General features: G+C 47.3%; 2 protein-coding genes across 2 annotated transcripts in view; one reads left to right on the top strand and one right to left on the bottom strand.

Moving 5' to 3' along the window:
- Positions 1–11,666, top strand: part of CAMK1G (calcium/calmodulin dependent protein kinase IG) — a 24,153-nt gene extending 12,487 nt beyond the window's left edge. The window contains exons 3-13 of the mRNA XM_006031312.3: positions 650–778; positions 1,395–1,469; positions 2,299–2,437; positions 3,666–3,789; positions 4,359–4,434; positions 4,922–5,034; positions 6,179–6,257; positions 6,684–6,771; positions 7,401–7,825; positions 9,024–9,151; positions 10,159–11,666. Of these exons, the coding sequence (XP_006031374.1) occupies positions 650–778; positions 1,395–1,469; positions 2,299–2,437; positions 3,666–3,789; positions 4,359–4,434; positions 4,922–5,034; positions 6,179–6,257; positions 6,684–6,771; positions 7,401–7,825; positions 9,024–9,114 (1,339 nt within the window). The 3' untranslated portion in view covers positions 9,115–9,151; positions 10,159–11,666. The remainder of the gene's footprint in view (positions 1–649; positions 779–1,394; positions 1,470–2,298; positions 2,438–3,665; positions 3,790–4,358; positions 4,435–4,921; positions 5,035–6,178; positions 6,258–6,683; positions 6,772–7,400; positions 7,826–9,023; positions 9,152–10,158) is intronic.
- Positions 11,667–14,956: 3,290 nt separating this feature from the next.
- LAMB3 (laminin subunit beta 3) overlaps positions 14,957–16,323 on the bottom strand; it is a 75,039-nt gene continuing 73,672 nt past the window's right edge. The window contains exon 20 of the mRNA XM_025212955.1: positions 14,957–15,067. The gene's annotated coding sequence lies outside the window, so the exon portion shown is untranslated. The remainder of the gene's footprint in view (positions 15,068–16,323) is intronic.

Genomic DNA, 16,323 nt, shown 5'->3' with positions numbered 1-16,323 from the left:
GCAAAACCCTCTTCCAGCTGGGCTCATGTTAGGATTTAGAAGGGAGGGTCCTGCACAGTAAAGGAGTATGGGCTCTGAGAATTGCAGCCGTGTGCCATCACTTTGAATCCTTCCCCATTGAGATCCTGCTCGCTGGATGCATGTGCTGTCGACTGCATGTGGCATCTGCTTCCCCTGAGGTGGGCTCTAAATCTGATTGACACCGCTGAAGATATCTCATGGCCTGACATGTGCACGGGTAGCTGCGTGGTTGTCTTTACTGGTGTGTTGTCATCCTGAGTAGCGGTATGGCTCTATATTTAGTCTCGCTGCTGGGGGTCTTTTTCAGCTATTGTTGAAGAGAAAAGCTGTGAATTTAACCCTTTCCCTATTAAAGGCTTTCTCTTGTTACAAAATGGGTGCAAACGCTGGGGATTTTCCTGTTCTCTAAATGAAGTTAGCAAATGAGCTCTCTGTCTATTGGGTCCAAGCAGGATTCTGTCAGGCCATACCCTCCTTTTGGGGTGCAAGAAATTCAGAGCCATATTTACAAATGGCTTGTGCTATTGCATATTTGCCTGTTGTCTTTGCCTTTTACTTCAGCTTCTTGCTATGCATTTGCTGACAGCTCTGTTGTCGATTGAAACACGTTTGGGTTTTGTCTCCACAGAGGTGCCTTTTCAGAAGTTTTCTTAGTAAAACAGAAGGCTACTGGCAAGCTGTTTGCTCTGAAGTGCATCAAGAAGTCTCCTCTCATTAGGGACTGCAGCTTGGAGAATGAAATAGCAGTGCTGAGAAAGTGAGTGCTTGGTGTTTTGTATTTTATTTTTTAAATGCAAATACAGCAAACCCAAGAGGGACTCTTCTAGAGACAAAATCATGAGTTTTCCTGCTAGGGACCATTAGCTATTGCTGCTGCACAGATCTGCATCACATTACAAAAAGAAGAATGAGGTGAAATTACAAAAAGAAGAAAAAACTAGCTTATACTTAAATGTATTTAAAATCAAAGATATTTGTAAAGTTTCTTTCCACATTCCCCTGCTCTTCACCACCCAAACATAAGAGGACAACATGAGAAAAGGAGAATAACATGGACTAAAACCAAATGCTGTAGGTGTGAAGTGAGATCAGGTGTTCACTTCTAATAAGCAAAGCAATGCACAGAATGAAAAGCGATGGGGGCTGGTCCTTTACTGACTGGCGGCACATGTAACTGCATGCAAAATGCTCCTTTTCTGGTTTGTGCTAGTGTTAATATGATGCAGTGTTCAAGGCATGGGAGAAGAGCCATGAGCAAATGGGCATGAAGTGGGAGCTGATGGGATTTTGCCCAGAGCAAAACTGGTGTAAAGCAAAAGGAGCATCAGGCCCCAGACTTCCATAGACCTGTGTTTTCTCTTTGCTGGTTGCAGAATAAAGCATGAAAACATTGTGACTCTGGAAGACATTTATGAGAGCGCAACTCACTTCTACCTGGTCATGCAGCTGTGAGTATCAGAGGATTCCCTTCATCCCGGTCCCCCGGGGAAATGTGCCCATTTCAGCACCCACAGAGGGATTCATTCCTGTACGTCTGAAATAGCCAAATGTACCCACTTCCCAGTGTTCCTCATAAACCAAATGAGAGCAAGGAGGTTTAAAATTACCATGGACACTTCCCCCTTGTGCCTAGGCATGGCTGCTTTTTATTATGCCATTAAAATGAGAGAGCGTAGGATCCACCTGTGCAAACTAATTTGTTGCAGTTAATGGTGCAGAAATGCGCATATTTTTCATTAAAGCTATGCTGTGCACTGAGCCCACAAAAGGGAAAATAGACAAGCTAGCTGGGGAAAACAGCTGAGAGCATCCCAGATGAGGCAGCTGAATTAAGTGTTCACTTATAAAGGTGTTCTCACACAGATTGACCCATAGCAAATCAGGCTGTGCAGTGGAGCCTGAAGACCACTCCAGACACAAGGTTGAAAGTCATAAGGGAAACTCATCTGAGCTTTCAGGGTTTCATGAAGAGCATTAGAGCACTGTGGCCATTTGGATTTACCAGGCTTTGCCATTCAAATGTGTTGGCTTCATTGTAAGCAGCAGTTCTCCGTGTCAAAACTGCCCTGCTATATGGGGCAAGCCAAAACTTGCAAAGCTGTAGAAGGGGATGGGTCTTTGCCAGTGGGCGTGGACACAGACATGGTCACCAGGTTGATGAGTATGATCAAGGCAGGGAAATGGAGGAAAATTCACTGATTCAGACATGAAGACAAGCTACTGCTTTCAGTTTGGACTCTGTGCTCTGTAACCAGGGGTGCTGTCTCTCTCTTACAGGGTGTCCGGTGGGGAGTTATTTGACCGAATCTTGGAACGAGGTGTTTTTACTGAGAAAGATGCGAGTGTTGTGATCAGGCAGGTCTTGGATGCAGTGAAGTATCTCCATGAAAATGGAATAGTTCACCGAGACTTAAAGGTATTTATATATGGTGCTTCCTATAGATTTTGTGGGTCAATGGAAGTAACTGCCCCATGGAGCTCTCTAGGACACATAACAAAACCCTACAACACTCCGAAGCTCAGGTTGATAATGCTAGCCCTACCCCCTGGGTCAGCCTTGAGGCCAGACCCTCCACTTCTAGCACCAAGACCACATGCCTCTACCATTTAACTGAGGTGGCAGCTGCGTTAGCTTGTGCAGTAGCAGGTCACAGCAGCACATTTTTCTGTATTATGCTCAAGGTAGGCTAACGTGACTCCTCATTTTCTTCGAGTCATTGCTGTACTTTGACTTCCAAGCCAGTGGGACAAACAGAGGGACAACCTAGGGGTAAAGCCTCCATGGTCACTGCCCAGACTTTAGAGAACTTCTTGGAAGAGCAAGGGAACTACATTTACCTGCTAACTCACTCCAGGGGCTCTTTTATTGGATGCACTTGTTGGGCAGGTCTTGAGTGGGTCAAAGCACAGTTTTGTGTTTATTCATATACGTCTACAGAGCCAGCGATGTATAAAATGGTATACATATCTAACAGGGTGCATGCACAGCGTCTTTTCTGGCCCACATTCTTTAGCCATTTAGCATTTCACTTCTTGAGGAGAGAACTAAAGGTCTGGCTCCCCCAAATCCAGGCTACCACAATAACACCAAAATATAGAACCACTTTGGACTTGAGAGTCCAACATATAGGTCAGTTTTAAAATAAAACCCCTATTGTGGTAGGATCCCAGGGTCCCAGAGAGGATGAGGGCCTCATTGGGATGGACTTACCATACAAAGTAAGATGGGTTCTGCCCCAACCACCCCAGGGCCTAGATGTGTGCTGACATCCCCCTAACACTCCTGTGCGGCAGGGAGATATCACCATCCCTCCCTGCACCTCTTACAGAAGGGGGCTGCACTACAGGGGAGATAAAATGATGGGCCAGGAGTCCCACCGGGAGTCTATGGCAGTTCTAAAATAAATCCAGGTGTCTTGAGCTTCCTCTCCCCTAGAAGGTGAATGGGGTTTATAACTGGTCAGCGTAGCAGGCAATGGCCCAGGTGAGGGGGGCACAGGGATTCATTTTGGCTCAGTACCAGCCAACATTTCACTAGTTTTGTGCATGAACCTAAAAATGACTCAGTCACTTGCAGAACATAATTGTCACGCTTAATTATTGTCAGTACAGTATTTTAAATTCGGACCTCTTTGCGCACACAGCCAGAAAACCTGCTTTACCTGACCCCCGAAGAGAACTCCAAGATCATGATCACTGACTTTGGCTTGTCTAAAATGGAGCAGAATGGCATCATGTCCACGGCTTGTGGGACTCCAGGATATGTTGGTGAGGAAAGGCTTGGGGGTGGCTCTCAATGACAACAGGAGGAAAACCCTATGCTCTTTTTAGAAGGAGGCAAAGAAAACAGCATGCAAATAGCAAAGTAAAGACTTGATAATCTGGCCTATAAGCAATACATTCTGGTATGTCTCTACATGTGGTTTTCACACATGGCGACAGGTCAGCAAGACTTCTGCAATGGATTCTGCATTACTTGCCGTGTATGAATTGGGCCAGGACATCTTTCTGGGCAGTAGAAACAATGCATAAATCACAGGATGAGGGTCCCTGGCCTGGGTTATGCAGGAAGCCAGGTGACTAGATCATCATAAGGCTTTTTTCTCACCTTAAAATCTGATTCAGTCAGCTTGTCTTTCTGATCCTTGCAGTCCAGCAGGCAGGCATGCACTGACTCAATGTGGCCATATACATGGTACTCACTCTCCCTCCTGAATAAAAGTTTTATGAGACCAAGCCTATGGGAGACTGATTTTTTTTTCCCTCCATCAGATCATTTGCATTCTTCGAATGCTTTATCTTGCCTATAATTCTGACTCGCTTTTTATTTTCTGCAGCTCCAGAGGTCCTGGCCCAGAAACCATACAGCAAAGCTGTAGACTGCTGGTCTATAGGCGTCATTACCTACATCTTGTGAGTATAAAGCAAACAGGATCCTTGCTTTTCCAACAGACCATGGGGGCTTCCACTTTTCCCTACGTGTATCTGTACAAAGAGGGATATAATCAGTGTCCCCCACTCACTCACCCCTCTGCACAGGCTCACGTGATCGCACCAGGTGCCGAGCAGCGGGGAATCAGTGCATCAGCCTGGAGTCCCATTCATGATCCTTTATCACATCCTGTGCACTATTCCTCGAGGAGCATTAAAAAATCATTCAGCCTCCCCTCTCGGCTTCTTCTACTCACCTGCTCTCTCATTAGCATACCACTCAGCTGCATGCCAGCTGTGGCTTTGTTTTCCTATGAAGCTTTTTAACTTGTTTGTGCATTGTCACACGTTCGCCGAGCTGCACAGGATGGATATGGGCAGCATCCTCCCCTGTCCCCGTAAATGCAGGCTAGTGTATGTGTGGAGAGGTTGGAGGGAATTGACCCTTCCTTTTTCTGCTCTACTCCAGGCTGTGTGGATACCCTCCTTTCTATGAAGAGACAGAATCCAAACTGTTTGAAAAGATAAAGGAAGGCTACTTTGAATTTGAATCTCCCTTTTGGGATGACATCTCCGAGTCAGGTAACTCTCTCCTCTCATAAATGTGCCATCTGCAGTACAGGGTCTGCTTGCTTTGAATGGGCCAAAAGGGAGAGCAAGTGGAGAGTCTCAGCGAGTTGATTGCCTGTTCTCACAGCAACACCCTGTCCCCGCTCTCTCAGGTAACCAGGACAAGCTCTGCTCAGGGAAGGCTTAGGAGAGAAGTAGCAAAGGGTATGAACTGAATATGAATTGAATTACCCCAACGGAGCAACTGAACTGCCAGGGAAGGCTGTAAGTCAGCAGTGAGTTATGTTGGCAGAGCTCTGAAAGGCTCTTTGCACTAGGATAGCTGAAAAAAGGCGCATTGGCAGAGCTGCTACAATAGCTCTCAGATCTCTTGCCCGCAATGCAGCCCCCTTGGCTCTTGCATTCCTCCATGCTGTAGCAGCAAACAGCCCTGAATTTTCTTTCCCTTTCACATATTTTTTTCTGCATTGATACGATGTTGAGCTGCCTCCCGTCAGCCACCTTTCCCGATAGCCACATTCAAACAGAGGCTAGAAAATGCTTGTTAACAAATGTGAATGATGCTTCTCACCCCTGAGCACAGCCGGCCTGTGCAGCTCACTGCCACAGGGTGCTACTGAGGCCATGGGCTTTGCAGGGTCCTACATAAAAGGACTGGATGTTTCCATGGATAGCGAACATACTACTAGAATCAAAAGGATTTGCAAGCACAGGATTTGGGGAAGGGATATAAGTAAACCCCCCTTTCTTCAAGGCTTAGGCCAATGGAGGTTAGAGAAGAAATTGCTGGGGTAGGGAGAGGAGGGGAGCAGGTGTTTCCATCTCTGCCCACTGCAGGGTGTCTTTCACTTGGCTCTGCAGCAGCTCTCAGAGCCTGGATGAGATGGTCTCAGCAGTGATGGAGCCCAGCAGTTCCCATAAATTTGGTACAAAGCCTGGCCTATCTCCAGTTAAGAGCTCCATAATTCCTTGTCATTTATTCTCATCACTGACAGCACATCCCCGTTCCTGTGTTGTTCTAGCATGGTGCTAAACACCAGAGTTACATGTTGTGGAACAGGACGTTTTCTTCCCAGCGTTTGCCATGTCAGCATGAGGGTTATTTCCTAGAAAGTGCTGAGACCTCTTTCTCTCTCTCTGCCTTTCCCTCAAACAGCCAAGCATTTCATCAGTCATTTACTGGAGAAGGATCCAAACAAGAGGTTTAATTGCGAAGAAGCCCTGAGGCACCCCTGGTAAGAGCGATGTGGGCCCTGCAATGGGGACCTGTGTAGCTCTGCAGCTTTTATTTACCAACCTTGGCATTTCGTGCCACCTTGCTAGCTGGCACCTCTAGCATGCTGGGGTCTAGTTCATCCCTGCTGTTTACCTTGCTGTCTGCCTTGGAACACCCTGTTTCTGTCGTCACAAAAGAAACAAAATGATGCTTAATTAAAGATGCAACTTGTGTACTGTTTGCCTTCAAAATAAGGGGAAAGAAATCCCGCTCTGATATTTTCCAGACTTTGAAGTGTGTGTTTGTATTGTGTTTTGTTGCTGTTTTTCCTTTGGGTTTAATTATTGCTGATTGAATGTACAAAGCAGTTAGCTGCCTCCAGAATGTAGAATGCCTCACAAATGCCATCTGCCTACAAGCCGGTTTCTTCTCTCCCCGTCTGCAGGATTAATGGAAATACAGCCCTTCACCGTGACATATACCCATCTGTCAGCGCTCAGATTCAGAAAAACTTTGCAAAGAGCAAATGGAAGGTAAGTTGTTTGCTGCTGGGAGCCTAGAACCACTTCCAAAGCAAATGCCAATTGCTGTCATCTAGCGATGAGCAAACCTTCAGCTCTATGAGTCAGCACCCAAGAATATGGACCATTTTTCTCCAGAAATCAGACAGGGATCTTTTGCAACTGATATTATTTTTATTGCAGTTGCACCAAAGGTTCTCTAGTGTGACAGTCCCCAGCATGGTCTATGATATATATAGTGAGACATTAAAGTCTAGACAGGTAGGGGAAAGGATGGTTTGTTGCTGAGGGGACCCATGGCACTAACAGCTAAACTGGCTGCTGGTGGGACAAGAACTGTCTCTATGGGACTTTTACTGCTCTGTTCAAAATGTGGATTCAGAGCTGTTCAGCTCTGGCTAGCCGGCCGTAGCCATGTCATGTCCCCCCAGTTGCCTCGTCTAGGAAGCAGGATGCAGTCAGTGGCTCATCTTTTGTATGGCATAAACTAATCGGTGCTAGCCAACACAGCCCTGTCAGCCCTATCCTTGCAGCAAATAATCGTTCCCGGAGGATGCAAAACCCGCTCATGCTGTAGCTTCCAGGCAGCTCAGAGCAGGAGATGGTCATGGCTGTGTTTTCTTTCCTCTCTCCTTTCTCAGCAAGCCTTCAATGCTGCAGCTGTCGTACACCACATGAAGAAACTCCACATGCACTGCCATGCAGAGGCTGACAACAACGTCCCACTCATACAAGTGGTGGAAGCATCCCGACCCGTCAGCCCCATAGTCGCCAACTTGGAGGCTGTCAACCAAGACAAGAACACGTTGCTGCCTCTCATCCCCATGTTGGCTTGTCAGAACTCTCCCGCTCAGCTGGACCAAAGCACAGTGGGGACAGAGAGGAAGACGCAAGATTTCTTGGTTAACGGGTTCCTGCCAATAGACAGTAGCTTGATCCTGCCAGAAAATCAGGGCCCTTTTAATAGAACTTCTTGGGACTGCAGCCCAGCCTGTGTTGGGCATGAGAAAGCGAAGACAGGCTTCTGCTCTGATTCAGTGCTTCATAAAAAGGCTGTCAAATCCCAGTAGGTATCTGCGCCGCTAGCTGTGACTTCTGAGTCCCGTTTATCTCCAAAGCCCTATTCCTACACGTGGGACCGGGCTTGCTAGAAACATGCGATAGGTGCAGCGGTTGCACTAGGGGTGGGAAGGGAGGAATAAGAGAGATGGAAACTCATGAAGACTGGATAGAGAGTGGTGGCCAGTCAAATCCTTTTTTTGCCCTTGGGGTGCCCTGAGCACCAGCTTGGCCAGCTGACATGGCAGAGCTTGCAATGGGCTGATGTATTATAGGGTATCAGTCTCCAGGATCTTTGACATGGTGCCTTCCACCGGCTACAGCAGGTTCCCACCAGACTGCAGGGCAGGAAGGACTTCCCTTTTCCCCCAAAATGTCACAAGGATCTTTGAAGATGTGATGCACCTCTTTCTGGGGTACATGGGGGATGGCTCTCAGCTCCTAGGATTACGTGGGCATATTTTACCCAACATAGATTCATAGATGCTAGGGTCAGAAGGGACCTCAATAGGTCATCGAGTCCGACCCCCTGCATAGGCAGGAAAGAGGGCTGGGTCTAAATGAACCCAGCGCGATGCCCCCGTTCCAGACCTTGGCCACTCTAGCTGTGAAGAAGTTCTTCCTAATGTCCAATCTAAATCTGCTCTCTGCTAGCTTGTGGCCATTATTTCTTGTAACCCCCGGGGGCGCCTTTGTGAATAAAACCTCACCAATTCCCTTCTGTGCCCCCGTGATGAACTTATAGGCAGCATGTTCCTTGCTGCTGCAGGGGGCCAAGACATTTGCAGACCTTTGGTCTCTGTACCAAAGATCTTAAGTTTCTAATAGCATTGGTGGGTGGAGTGTGGGCATCTTGTAATGTGTGTGATTGCGGGGCAGGTCGAAATGAACTTTCTTATGGATCTTGTCCATGGTTGCCTGAGATTTTGGGGGATAGACTCCATAGCCCAGTTGCTCACTTAAAGTCCTGGGTCACTTCTGTCTTGGTTAAAGCAGGGGTCCTGGTGTTCAGCACGTGTTACTCCCCCAAATCCACTGACTTCAGCCTCTGGCTTCAAGAGAGATGCACTGATTTACACCCACTGAACACTTGGCCCACTCCATATATTAAAACATGTACGGTTTTTGGGGTGGTTTTTTTTTTTGCCCAACTGAGGAACTTTCATGGATTTTTTTCCTTCTGTTTACTGCCTCGTCCTCCACAGCCCCTTCAGATCAGAGGTTCTTGTTCCCATGAAATTTGGTACCCGCCCACACTGTGGCACTGGACAAACTGGAGTTTGTTTGATAATGTGATCAGCCAATCAGCATGGGGGTCGCCACATCTTTAATGGTGAGTGCATCCCAGTTCCTATGACAACCGTATCAAGGAATTGGGGAGGGAAAGTGCATGTCTAGCATGGCACTGGGAATGCACTAGGTTTGTTGGGTTGTGCTTGCACTTGAGGGATGCCAGGATACAGCAAGCATCTTATTTTCCCAAAGCATGGATCTTTCAGTCTAGATTAACAAATTGGCCTTAATGAATTTCAACGGGTGCTCCATAACTGGTTCTACACGAGGACGGACCTCCCCGGGTTTGCATAATTCACGTGGAAAGGAAGTAAAACACAATCCTGCTATCCTGAACCGTACAAGCTAGAAAGTTAGAACCACCAGGGAAAAAGACAACTCCATCAGCCGGATAAGGGGCCGTTCAGCTGTCATTCACCATCTTGGCAAACCCAGGCATTGACAGGAGGCCATTGACCATAAGGCCTGGACAAACGTGATTTCGGGGGGGGAGTATATGGGGATGTGTCCATGTGACAAGTTGTCAGCAGTAACCGGCTCTCTTGCTGGCACACACCACCCAGCAGGAGCAGCAACATGTACTCGGGGAAGTGGCTTTCCTGCCTTTTGAGCACAGATGCGATTAACTGCAGATAAGCTGAGTGGATAAGGCTTGCGCTGCAGTCCAGGAGCGCTAAGAAGCCTTACTGTTGAACATTGCAGGGAAGAACGTTCCCCAAAGGTGAACGTCAGCAGGTTCAGCTCCCCTCCCGAGCACAGCACATGTTAAGTCAGTCACGTTTTGTGATCACCAAGGACACCTTCTACTGCTGCGATTATGCAGCTCCAGTTTTATAAAGGATTACTAGATAAGACGGGCATAGTACATGCATTAGAGACTTCAACAGGTGGACTAATATGATTAATCCTCTACCTGTTGCTCATGAAAGATTAAAAAGTAGAACTGAGCCGTTCCTATGTCCAGTGGGTGTATTGAGGGGGGTGGGGGGTAGCACTTGTCCAGGGAAACAATTTAAACCATTACTTCGAATTCTCTCTCCCATTCAGAAACAGAAGGGCTGTTTTATTCTTTCTGTGCTTCAAAGCCAGACATCAATAATGCAAGCAGAGAGAGAGGAGACCGGATCCTGCCAGCAACAGATGGGGAGCAGTTTTCTCAGGGCAGTGGCCGTTCATCAGCGAGCTGCCTGAATGTAGTCCTGAGATTTCTTCAATGCAATGACCTTGAAGTGCATCTGGATCATGAATACGTGCAGAAGGTGTTTTAGGAAAAGGGAGGTGTGTGGGCATGATGCTTCTGCTAGCACCTTCTCAGTGTATTACACAGTGCTACAGCTTTGTCCTGTGTGTGTTGTGTAGTCGTCCAATGTGTAACGAGTGTGCTGCACAGCAAAAGTCATATAAACCAAAGCCATACAGAGTTCTAGTCATTGCCGTCTGGGTCGTTTTTGCAGCCTGTGACCCTTCCTGCTAGGAAGTCTTTTTATTCCCAAGCTTCAGTAATTTAAAGTCCAGTATCAATTGCCTGCCTTGGCTGTGCAGTTTTTGTTTAAGCTGTAAAAGGCAAGAGCCTACTAGCATCCTCCATATGTCTGAAGATAACTACAGCGAGGTCTGAATTCCCTGCTTCCAAGTCTGTAATTGTGCAATAAATACTGTGCTTAATAAAGCTGACTTTTGTTTTGTAAAGTGCCTGTTGGTTATTCATAGAAACTAGAGATGGAAATGACCTATTAAATCCCTTTAGTCCAATTCCAATTGCAAATGCAGACTGGCTACCCGCAAAGCGCTAGGTTGTAAATAAGCAGATTGCGGCAGGAAGTCAAACAAGACATTTTTAACTCAGTCCGGGAGTTGCAAGCTCTAGTGCTTTTATTTGCAAAACTGTTGATTTGATGGCTGATAACATCATCCACTTCTGAGCATGTCCTTAAATATAGTGACGGCTTTGTTCCTGCCCATGCTACCTCTCTTTTCAAAGAACAAAATTACAGTGTGTTTAAAATGTTACAAAAGGCCACATGTGATGGTTAACTTGAAAGGTGAAGTCCAGGTAAAAAAAGAATAACTCCAGTGGCTGAAGCCAAACAACCTCCCCCATTCTGGTTTGCGAATCTCCTGCAGGATTAATCTGCCTTCCCTTACAAATAATTAAAAAAAAGTCTCTGCAAAGAGTTCTCTCTCCCTTTTCTCAAGCCATTGGATGACTTCAACCCAACCAAACATTAATTCTGTCCAGGGGTTCACTCTTTTAGCTCAGTGCTAGCTCCCCCACCCCTAGGTAAAGTGATTCTATTTACTAAAAACAGATACTCTGGAAACAGGAAAACTTCAGCCAGGAGATGGGGATAAATACACCAGACAGTGTCTGAGCAGAAGGCAGACAATGCAATTACCCAGTGAGATGGAGCCCCAGAAGTTCATTTATTAGCAGCTGTTGTAGTATGAGACTTTTTCGTTGATATTATCTCGTATCCTTTCCACGCGCTCCTCCAGGCCTGCCAGGCTGGCTGACTTCAAGATGAATGCTTTGTTGCTTGCCTGAATTTCTGTTTCGATGGCTGAGGATAGAAACAGGGTTAAGGGCTGAGAGGCTAAGAAAGAGACAAAGACATCACCCCCAGCCATGCCCTAGGCCTGCAGCACCTGTCTGAAAATGCATTTCTCAGCAAATATTGTCAGCACTCAGCTAGCTGCATTTAGGTTGTGCTGAAACCCACTCTCTCAGTGCCTCATAAAATCAAGCCCAACCTAGGCTATACAGGGTGTTTGAGCTCCCTTGCATTCAGTGTTTCTAAGCTCCATCTCATTCAGACAATGCCACTGAAGTTGCTGGGAGTTTTGCTGCTGACGTCAATGGGAGCAGACGCAAGCTCATAACGTATGCGCATCATGTTTGGGAAGGGAAATTGCACGCTGGCCTATTTAGCAACATCAAGATTCCTTGCTGTGCTTGGCAGCCTACGAACAGCCCTAAATGCCTGGCATCAACAGCAAGCAGCAGTATCGTGCGAGATCCCTGGCACAGAGAAGCGCCTTCGATGAAAGACATCCACTTGCTTTAGCAATGAGAGTGATGCCCAGGCCCCAACCTGATAACTGCTTGGACGTGGGGCCAATCGATCAGTCATTCTCCACCAACTCAGAACGTCCCAACCTCTTGGTGACAGCACTAAATCTACCCACTGGCCAGCACCTTCTTTGAGCAAAGTTACTAGATTTGAAAGCTTAAAATGGAAGCGAGTGCATGGAGCAGGAGAGCATTAGAGGCAATCTGGGACTGGGCATACATTTGCTTTGAAGTCAGGTGTTTCTTCAGCACATCCTAGACTCCCACAAGGTAGCTTCTGTCCCAAAAGAAGTGAAGCATTCATGCAGGGTCCCCGGAGTACTTCACAGCCCACGCTAAAGTCCAGGCTGGCATAGCATAGCTAAGCTAGCCAGGTAGGTCACAGTTCCTGACTGCACTGCATGACTTGAATGAAGTACTAAGAGGACGGGTTGTGGAAGGCTGTTTGAGATCCTGGTGGCAGCACACTAGTTTTTCTCTCCCGCTGCAAGCTCAGATCTCAGCAAGAATCCAAAGCACCTGTGCGTTTGGTGGGTGCTTGTCCCAGTGCCACGGGCTCATAAAATGCCCATGTTACTGGCATGGAAAGTACATAGAATGAAATTATACATGAAATTATAACACTGAATTCACCCCAGTGTGGCCAGGGACAAATGTAGCTTCTATTACACAGCAGACTTATATAGCAAAAGTAATGACTGGAGCTGAGAAGAATGCAGTACAATTCAGTGAACTGGTAGAGACAGTAACCAATCACTTAACTGCCAATGGCAAGGATTAATACAAGGCAGGTGATTTTCCTTCACGGTTCTCAGAACCAGCATACCCAATTTTCTAGGTTTCTGTGGGCAACATTTTTCCTCCAAGCTCTTTGCTTAGCAGGATATTTTGTGCATCTGCAAAGCAGAGCTTCTGGTTCAAGACTTGATTAGATTGGGAAAATCTGCACCAGCGTAATTGCATCCCATGCCTCATGCTAAGCAAAGCTCACATCAGTATGTGATGCTGCTTCACAGCCTCTCACTATTGAGTACACAGCCCCGCTCCTGGGCACACTCCCTCACTCAGGAGTCGGCAGCCCGTCTTCCCCTCTACAAATCATGTTCTGTCAATGCCTGCACAAAACCTCTTACTTTCCATCCTGAGCATCATGTCCAGAGTTTCTTCAAAGATTGCATTTGCCTCCATGCCGATATCCTGGATCCTGCTGCCCTGTACTCCCTGGACTGAAGTTTGGCCCATCCGCCTCTTCAGCTCGGCATACTTTTGTTTCACCTGATCAAGTCCCTGTGAGAAAGAGAATGAGCAGTGCACACGAGTTCAAGCAGATACACAAGGGGTCCAGTGTTGAATCTGCCTATGGAGCTTTGCATCGTCGATTGTCCTCGTTACTATTATATAAGAGCACAATAAATTAATGTGATGCTCTACACAACAGTCAGGCTGTGTCTTGGTCTCAGGGTATCCCTAAGCCCATGACTGCAGGTGACTGAGAGAATCTGAGATGGGCTGGACAAGCCCTGTTTCTTCTGCTCTTCCTCTAAAGCATCTGTTACTCCCTGCTGTCAGAAGCAAAACACAGGCCATATGGATCATTGGTCTGACATAGCGAGGTAGTTCTTACCTCTTTATAACCTTCACGTGCGGCAGTGGTTTGGTGTTACCTGGGGCACAACACACAATAGGGATCACCCCCTCTCAGAAAGGACAGTGTGAGTGCAAACAGATGCTGCATTTACCCTGGGATAAACTCTTTTATCCTGGGGGAAAGTGAAAGTGTATACACATCCATGCCCACTGTCCCAGGATAAATCCTAAAAAAAGTTTCCCGGCTAAGCGGTAGTAACAGGTTATCCTGGGATATTGCAAAATACGTCTGTACAGTTGTGCTGGAATTTCACCATTGAATCAACGGCAGAAAAGCAGTAGTGCGTTCAGCCACTCACTGATTAGAAAGGTGATGTATGTACACACCACTCCAGGAATATTTTTGTTCTGAGACAAACGCAGCACCGTTATCCCGGGACAAACGCAACAAGTCCTTCCTGGGCTCCCCAGGATCTCTGCATACCTGTTGCGCTCTCCAGGCTTGCTCACTGGCACTTGCTGCACTGTCTTGTGCATCCGCAGCCCGCAGCCGGTTCTGCTCCACCTTATGCCGCAGCTGGCTGAGCCTCTCCGTGAAGCTGTCCAGCTGAGCCGTAACCTGCCTCAGGTTCTTCTCAGCTGGGCCAAGGACACTCTGGATCTAAAACCCCACAAAACTGGTTATTTAAAAGAAAAAACTCATCCCAGAAACACACAAATGAAATGGCCAGTGTTGTGGGCTGCTCTTAGTACACTATAGCTGATCTGCTGGTGACTACAGCAGCTACTGGTCAGTCATCCGGGGGCCTTGTGCTAGGCAGCGCACAGCTGAGCACAGAAAAGACAGCTTCTATCTCTGGGTGCTCGGAGCCCAGGACTGTGACAAGATTTACTAGGGGGATATGCCAAGAAACAGAGCAAGGATGCAGGGGAAGAAAATGTGGGGGCTAGGGGGAAATCAGACTTTTTACAACTATGCCAGCTTCTTGGACACACTGGTGGAGTCTCATTTTCCCAGCTGGGTGGGATGGAAAAGGGCAATAATCAAGGCTGCCTGGTAACCCACGCAGGGCGACACGGCTCTCAGCTGGGGCCTCCACAATGAGTTGCAGAGGAGCATCCCTGAGAACGCGAGAAATTCTACAAGTATCGGTCACCTCAACTATGCGATCCTGGACGAACTGGAGGGAGTAACTGGAGCCCCTGATCATGTCCTGGGCCTCCTGAAGCACTGTGCGTGCTTGTCTCAAGTTCACCACCACCTCTTCCGCATTGCCCTCGACTGCATTGGCCCGGTTCCTGGGGAAATACAGCAAGGAATCGTGAGTGTGTCATCATTAAAGACAAGCAAGCCAGTCAACTATGGTTGCAGGTCTGAAGTGAAGCTGGTACCACTGTATTTAACAAATAAGGGAGCTGTTATAAGCTTGTAATAGAAGCTAGACATCCCAAAGCCACTGTTCCTTTACCACTTGATCAAACTTCCTTTCAAGAGCAGCCCTGCTTTTACTTTGTACCATTAGGTAGGAAGGGAGAATAAAGCTGTCCTTGGAAAAAAAAAATGCTGTTAATTAGCAATGTGGGGCAAGAACAACAATCTCAGGGAGAGCATCTTTTTTCTGCTGCAAGTCAGTTCCACGTGACGCTGTCCCAGTTTGAAGTGGGACCCTGCAGAATAAGAAATGGTAAGTAATAAAACCTTCCTCTAGAAACATTCATGCAAAGCCTGCCTCCCGTGTCTCACCGCTCTCAGCAGATTACATAGGTATCCGATGCTTTCAGGAGGTTTATGCTCTTATCTTGCTAACCTTCTCTCCAGGTTATTGCTACAATAGAGTCGCTAGAAGACGAACAAGATGTTCCAGCTTCACAAGGGCACTCCATGACTATCTTTTTGAAAGGACTATAAGACAATCCTCCCAAGTTTCACCACATAATCTTGTTCTTCCCTCCTTAAGAATTGTGCAATTACGATGTAGGTCACCAACAGTGAAAGACACGTGACACCAGATACTTCTCATCACAGGAGCTCAGGAGAAGCAAAGTATATGTGTATATGCACCCTCCCACTTAGACACCCTGCCCCTGTACCTATAATGAGAGGGTGTCAGACTTATAAGCAACCAAATGTAGTGTGCATATTGTGCTTTCAGGTAGAGATACCAGGTGAGAGCAGAGGCCCCTTCTTCTAGGCCCTGTAGAGACTCACAAATTTGAAGCTAGAGCCTCAGCTGGTGTAAGTCAGCAGATCTCCACCAAAGTTGCTTGTACCCACAGAGGAGCTGGCTGGAAGTTCAGTGAAAAGGGACCCTGGTTATCCTGGCAGCAGAACACACCTTGTGCCATGTAACATGGGACAGGAGCAAGAGAGACAGACTTGGGGAGTTGGGGGGAGCACCCCAGTGGAAATGGGTCTCCACAAAGACCTCCCTCCCATTCACGGGGGAATGCAAATGCAGGACTACCCCCACCCATCCCAATGGATGTCTGGCCCAGCTCGCGTCCAGTTAGCCCAGTCACAAAGCCCAACTCACCTGGCTTGTTCAGCCTCCTGC

Source organism: Alligator sinensis, unplaced genomic scaffold (genome assembly GCF_000455745.1).
Source record: "Alligator sinensis unplaced genomic scaffold, ASM45574v1 scaffold1499_1, whole genome shotgun sequence".
NCBI lineage: Eukaryota > Metazoa > Chordata > Crocodylia > Alligatoridae > Alligator > Alligator sinensis.
The sequence above is the reverse complement of the archived record's forward strand: the minus strand, read 5'-3'. Positions and strand labels throughout refer to the sequence as shown.